The sequence below is a fragment of the Physeter macrocephalus genome, unplaced genomic scaffold, assembly GCF_002837175.3.
Source record: "Physeter macrocephalus isolate SW-GA unplaced genomic scaffold, ASM283717v5 random_392, whole genome shotgun sequence".
Lineage (NCBI taxonomy): Eukaryota > Metazoa > Chordata > Mammalia > Artiodactyla > Physeteridae > Physeter > Physeter macrocephalus.
In genome coordinates this window covers 1-5,547 of record NW_021145678.1, presented here as the reverse complement: position 1 = coordinate 5,547, position 5,547 = coordinate 1, and the positions used below count along the sequence as shown (strand labels likewise).

The following is a 5,547-nucleotide window of genomic DNA, read 5'->3' as shown; positions in this document are numbered from 1 at the left end:
GGCCTCTCCCGTTGCGGAGCACAGGCTCCGGACGCGCAGGCTCAGCGGCCACGGCTCACGGGCCCAGCCGCTCCGCGGCACGTGGGATCCTCCCGGACCGGGGCACGAACCCGTGTCCCCTGCATCGGCAGGCGGACTCTCAACCACTGCGCCACCAGGGAAGCCCAGGATTTTTATCTATTGGTAAAGCAACTATGCCCCCCCGAGATGCCTCTAAGGTGGCTTCAGAGAAACCAAAAAAGCCCGGAATATTTTATTTGGGGCCCCTTTGGAGGCATAGCGCAGCCTCTCTTGCCAGATTGTGTCATTTGAACTCAGTCTCATTCATGGTCACGGATCTAGGTCCAGATGTCAAGAGCCAAAGAAAATTAATTTATCAAAAGCAAAGTCAGACCACCCCAAAGGGACAGCTCAGTAGGGGCCATCAACAGACGCTATGCAGCGGACATTGTGTCTGCCTCCTCCGAAGTTCTTCTGGCAGCAAAGCAGAACAGACACCAGAAGCACCACCCTGCTGGGTCACTGTAGGCTCACAAATGCAAAACCACTACCTGCATGGAACTGATTCGGACAAGATTCCAAAATGGCTCTCACAATCCATATCGCAATCTCCCCTCTTGTCCTGTGCTCTCCCTCGGCAGTTTCTTAGAAAGGTAGGGAGGATATCTGCTTGCTCCTTGGAGGACCTACTCTTTCCCTTGGAGAATCTGCTGCTTTCGAAGCTGTCCCTGGGCAAATCCAGTCTGATGATTATCATTACCAGATTATTCTCACATCACCTATAAAACTTCATTATACTTATCTACCAGTCCATCTCTCTACTAGACTCCTGGAAGATAAGGTTCGCATGTATTTCTCTATGTACCGTAGTGCCCAGCATAACCCCACAGTAGCTGCTCAAAGAATACTGCGGAACATAGCAACATTTGAATACTTTTCACATCCTTATTTAGTACATGGGCCCTGGAATCAGGGAAAAAAAAAAACAAACCCAAAACTAACTATAACCCCCGTTGCCTCTTACTAGTTCTGTAACCTCAAACAATTTTCTCAGAGCCTCAGCTTTCTCATAAGTAAAATGGGGTTAAAAATAGTACCTACCTCATAAGGTTGTTTTGAAGATGACGGGAAATCATCGAAGCAAAATACTTAGCACAATGCCTGGCACATTGCAACTGTTCAGTAAACAAACAGTAGCAGTTATTTATCACTCCCACAACTAACCCCTAATGGTAAGAAGGTTAACGTCATTAACCCTGATTTAAAGAAAAGGAAACTGCGGCGAACAGAGGCAAAAACGACTGGCACAGGCACCGGGAACTTTCCAGGGGAGGGACTGGGCAGGACCCCAGGTCTCCCTCCTCAGAGGCCTTTGCTCGCTCCTCAACCCGTGAGCGACCCTGACGGCGCGGTGAGGAGGGGTCCCCGATCCTGCCTTTTCTGACGCGAAGGCTCCGCGTTTGGGAGGTCCTATTCCCGCGGCGCTGGAGAGGAGTCCGTGGGTCCACCCAAGCCGAAAGGCTGCCTAGTTCCGGCCGCCGTGGCCAAACCCGCTTCTCCCAGCCCGCGACGGGTAGAGTCAGGTGAGGGGTTCACAAACCATCCACACCCCTCACACTTCGGGGCGGAGCCGGGAGACTGAGGGCGGGGCTTGAGTACGCGGGGGAACATGGGAAATTAAAGGGGATCTGGACCGGTACTGTGCCTGGATAAGGAAGGAGATCCTCACCTGAAACGGCCAGACTAAGTGTTTTGACTTCGCTAAGACGGCCCGTGGACTCACCTTTCTGTAGGGGTCGGGGGAGGGGCTGGCTAGCCCTGATTCGGTCCAGGGTCCGGTCTCTTCCGGCTTCTCCCGGAAGCCGTTAGAACCAGAGACAGGAAGTTCCGCCTCCGCGCCTTGCACTGATGACGACAAGCTACGTAAAGCGGACTGACGTAAACGTATTCTTTAAATAAAAGGGACAGGTTTCTCAGCGGAAGGAGGGGCGGAGTTATTGTTGGCGGGATCCTGGCCCTCCCGGGGCAGGGCCACGCCTGGTGGGCGGGGCCTAAGGAGCCCATGGGTGAGGGGCGGGGCCAGGAGGGAGTTAGGGGAGGTGCTTGGGGAAGGGGTGTGACTTCGCCGTCTGGATGTCCGAGCGGGCTGGCACCGCTGGGCGGACCAGAGCGGCGCTTTCCTCTTCGCAGCGTTTTTCTTCCGGCCTTGCTCCCAGCTTCCCGGGCTGATTGGATTTATTACTGCTCTGCAACGCGCACTGAGCTCCGGGTTAGCGGAATCAGCCGGGACTGGTCTTTCTGATCTCAAAGAGTTCAACTCAGGGCTAGTCGAGATGACAGACAGACAAGGAGACAATTTAGTCACCAGCCGGTGCTCCGAGAATGCGGCCCCAGGTAGTGTGGAACCTTGGTAAATAAGGCAAGAAAGCATTTCAAAAGAAGGCACAGATTCATTGCAGGCTTAGAACACAGGAAAAGCAGGAGCCCCAAGAAAGACAGGGAAAAAAGGTTCAGCTTACAAGAATTGATCCGGATTTTTGAAATTAAAATTTGTTCTAAAGACGTTCTGGGGTTTTTGGTGTTGTTTTCCGGTGAACTATTGATTGAAGTGTAAATAATGCTGACGGGAAAACTCAAAAGCGAAGAGCTCGTTAGTTTTCACCAACTGAACACATCGGTGGAAACAGGACTCAGATCAAGAAATAGAAAATGAGGGCTTCCCTGGTGCCACAGTCGTTAAGAATCCGCCTGCCAATGCAGGCGACACGGATTCGAGCCCTGGTCCAGGAAGATGCCTCTTGCCGCGGAGCAACTAAGCCCGTGCGCCACAACTACTGAGCCTGTGCTCTAGAGCCCACAAGCGACAACTACTGAGCCCGCGTGCCACAACTACAGAAGCCCGTGCGCCTAGAGCCCGTGCTCCCCAACAAGAGAAATCACTGCAATGAGAAGCCCGCGCACCGCAACAAAGAGCAGCCCCCGCTCGCCACAACTAGAGAAGGCCCGCGCGCAGCAACAAAGACCCAACGCAGCCAAAAATAAAGAAAGAAAGAAATAGAAAATGACCCCAGAACTGCCCTTCAGTCCTCTTCGCCACTAACTTCCAAAGAGCAGTCACTACTATGATTTCTGTCACCATAGTTTTCTGTTTTTGTATTTTGTATAAGTGGAATCAAACAGTACGTACTCTTTGGTGTCCGGCTTCTTTTTTTCTTTTCAGTCTTTTCTTATTGTAGTAAAATATACATGAAATTTACCATTTTAACTATTTTTAAGTGGCATTAATTCACAATGTTGTGCACCCATCATCACTATCCATTTCCTTTATTTATCCATTTCCTTTCCCTCCTCCCCCCTTTATTTCTACTTTCTGTCTCTATGAATTTGCCTATTCTAGGTATCTCATGTAAGTGGGATCATACAATATTTGTCCTCTTTTGTCTGGTTTATTCCACTTAGCATGTTTTCAAGGATCATCCACGTTATAGACCATATCATTTCATTCCTTTTTAAGGCTGAGTAATATTCCATTGTATGTATATACCACATTTTCTTTATCCATTTATCTATCAGTAGACATTTGTGTTGTTTCCACCTTTGAGGTATTATAAATAATGTTGCTGTGAGCACTGGTGTACAAGTATCTGTTTGAGTCCCTGCTTTCAATTCTTTTGTCTGACTTCTTTTGATCAACATTATGTTTGTGAGATAAAAGGTACTGTTTCAATTTCTGCATAAATGTACCTTTTGGATTTAAAGTTTAGTGTTTTTATTGTGATGAACACAGGAGAAGGCAGGGCATCGTAGTACAGTTCAAGAAAATTTTGAAGAATGAGTACAGATTTACCAAGTGAAGTTCCAAATAGAGAGAACAGCAGGCTCGAGGGCTCTCAATAAATATTTGACGGAATGAAAAAGCACTGAGTTGAACCACTGTTAATGCTTTTGAGAGTTTATTATATGCCAGGTACTGTGCTAAGCACTTCACATACATTACCTCATGGAGCCCTATCAAGTACCTCATATTGTATCCACTTTACAGATTTGGAAACTGAGGCTCAGAGAGACTAAATAATTGTCGAAATTATGCAGTTAGTGGTATAGCTAAAGTTATCCAGTTCTCCCTCCCTCTCTCTCTCCTCCTCTCTCTATATGTGTGTGTGTGTATGTACTATATATATATATATATATATATATATATATACATAATCTTATTGTCAATATTTGGTCCCTTACTATTTTCACTTAGCTATTACCATAAAACATTGCACATGTTGGTGAATATTTTTGTAGCATCAGAGCACAGTTTTAAATAGCTACTCAACAGTATTACCTTCCACGTTGCACTATACTTTTTAAAATTAATCATCTCACTTGGATAGACATTTAGATTGTTTTCAGTACTTTGTTTTTAAACCGCATTTTAATAAACATCTTTATGACAGTTATTTGTACACATCCATGATCTTTTTTCCCCCTTGGGTAAATTCCAGGAACTGGAATTACTGGGTCAAAGGATGTTCACATTTTTAAGATTTTTGATACACGGTGCCACATTGTCCTCTAGAATGTTGTACTTATTTTCATTCCCATCAGCAGTGTGAAGAGCACCCCTTACTTTTCTCTTCCCCAAAAACGGTAGAGGCTAGAGAGGAACAGGGAATGTTTGCGGGGGGGGCCTGCGGCTTGAGAGATGTGAGACTCCTGAAGATGTTTGTAAGCGCAGAGGAGAAAGGGAGAAGTGAAGATAAATGCAATCTGAGAAGGGAATAAATGACTGAGCAGTGGCCTCTGGAGCCAGGGAGGGCTGGGCCGATATCTGGGCTTGCCCTGCAGAGGATGTGGGAAATCTGGCTTGCCCCCTGCCCCAGGTACCCGATCCATCCATCTGGGGTTAGGAACATACACTCTGTGTTCCCAAGGCTTCATGGACTGACTTCTACCATAACATTTACCACATTACACGTCATTTTTCATTTTTCTGTCTTACCAAATTCTTTGAAGGCAGGAACTGTGTTTTGTTTGTTTTTATTCCAGTTTTCCCAAAGTCTATCCAATGCCTGCATGCGGCGAGTACTTGATAAAAATTTATTAAATGAATGATAGATGCATTCAGAGAAGTTGGGGGAAGAGATAGGGAATTTGAGAGAGTTGTCTTCTGGCCAGAGGTGAAGCCTTTTTTTTTTTTTTTTAAATTGAGATGTAGCTGATTTACAATATTATATGTTTCAGGTGTACAACACAGTGACTCACAATTTTTATTTTATTTATTTATTTATTTTTTGGCTGCTTTAGGTCTTCATTGCTACGCACGGGCTTTGTCTAGTTGCAGTGAGCAGGGGCTACACTTTGTTGCAGTGCACAGGCTTCTCAGTGCAGTGGCTTCTCTTGTTGCGGAGCGCGAGCTCTAGGCGTGCAGGCTTCAGTAGTTGCAGCACGCAGGCTCAGTAGTTGTGGCATGCGGGCTCAGTAGTTGTGGCTCACAGGGGCTCTAGAGCACAGGCTAAGTAGCTGTGGCTCGCAGGCTCTAGAGCGCAGGCTCAGTAG

General features: G+C 46.8%; 1 protein-coding gene across 3 annotated transcripts in view; it reads right to left on the bottom strand.

Annotated features, from left to right (window-relative positions):
- Nucleotides 1-1,877, bottom strand: part of TMUB2 (transmembrane and ubiquitin like domain containing 2) — a 4,374-nt gene extending 2,497 nt beyond the window's left edge. The window contains exons 1-2 of one of the 3 annotated variants that reach the window (XM_007127945.4): nt 1,784-1,877; nt 1,102-1,175 (exon numbers count right to left, since the gene is read on the bottom strand). In XM_007127945.4, the coding sequence (XP_007128007.1) occupies nt 1,102-1,136 (35 nt within the window). In that variant the 5' untranslated portion in view covers nt 1,137-1,175; nt 1,784-1,877. The other 2 variants (XM_007127946.4, XM_028485431.2) reach the window with 2 other exon arrangements.
- Nucleotides 1,878-5,547: the final 3,670 nt, after the last annotated feature.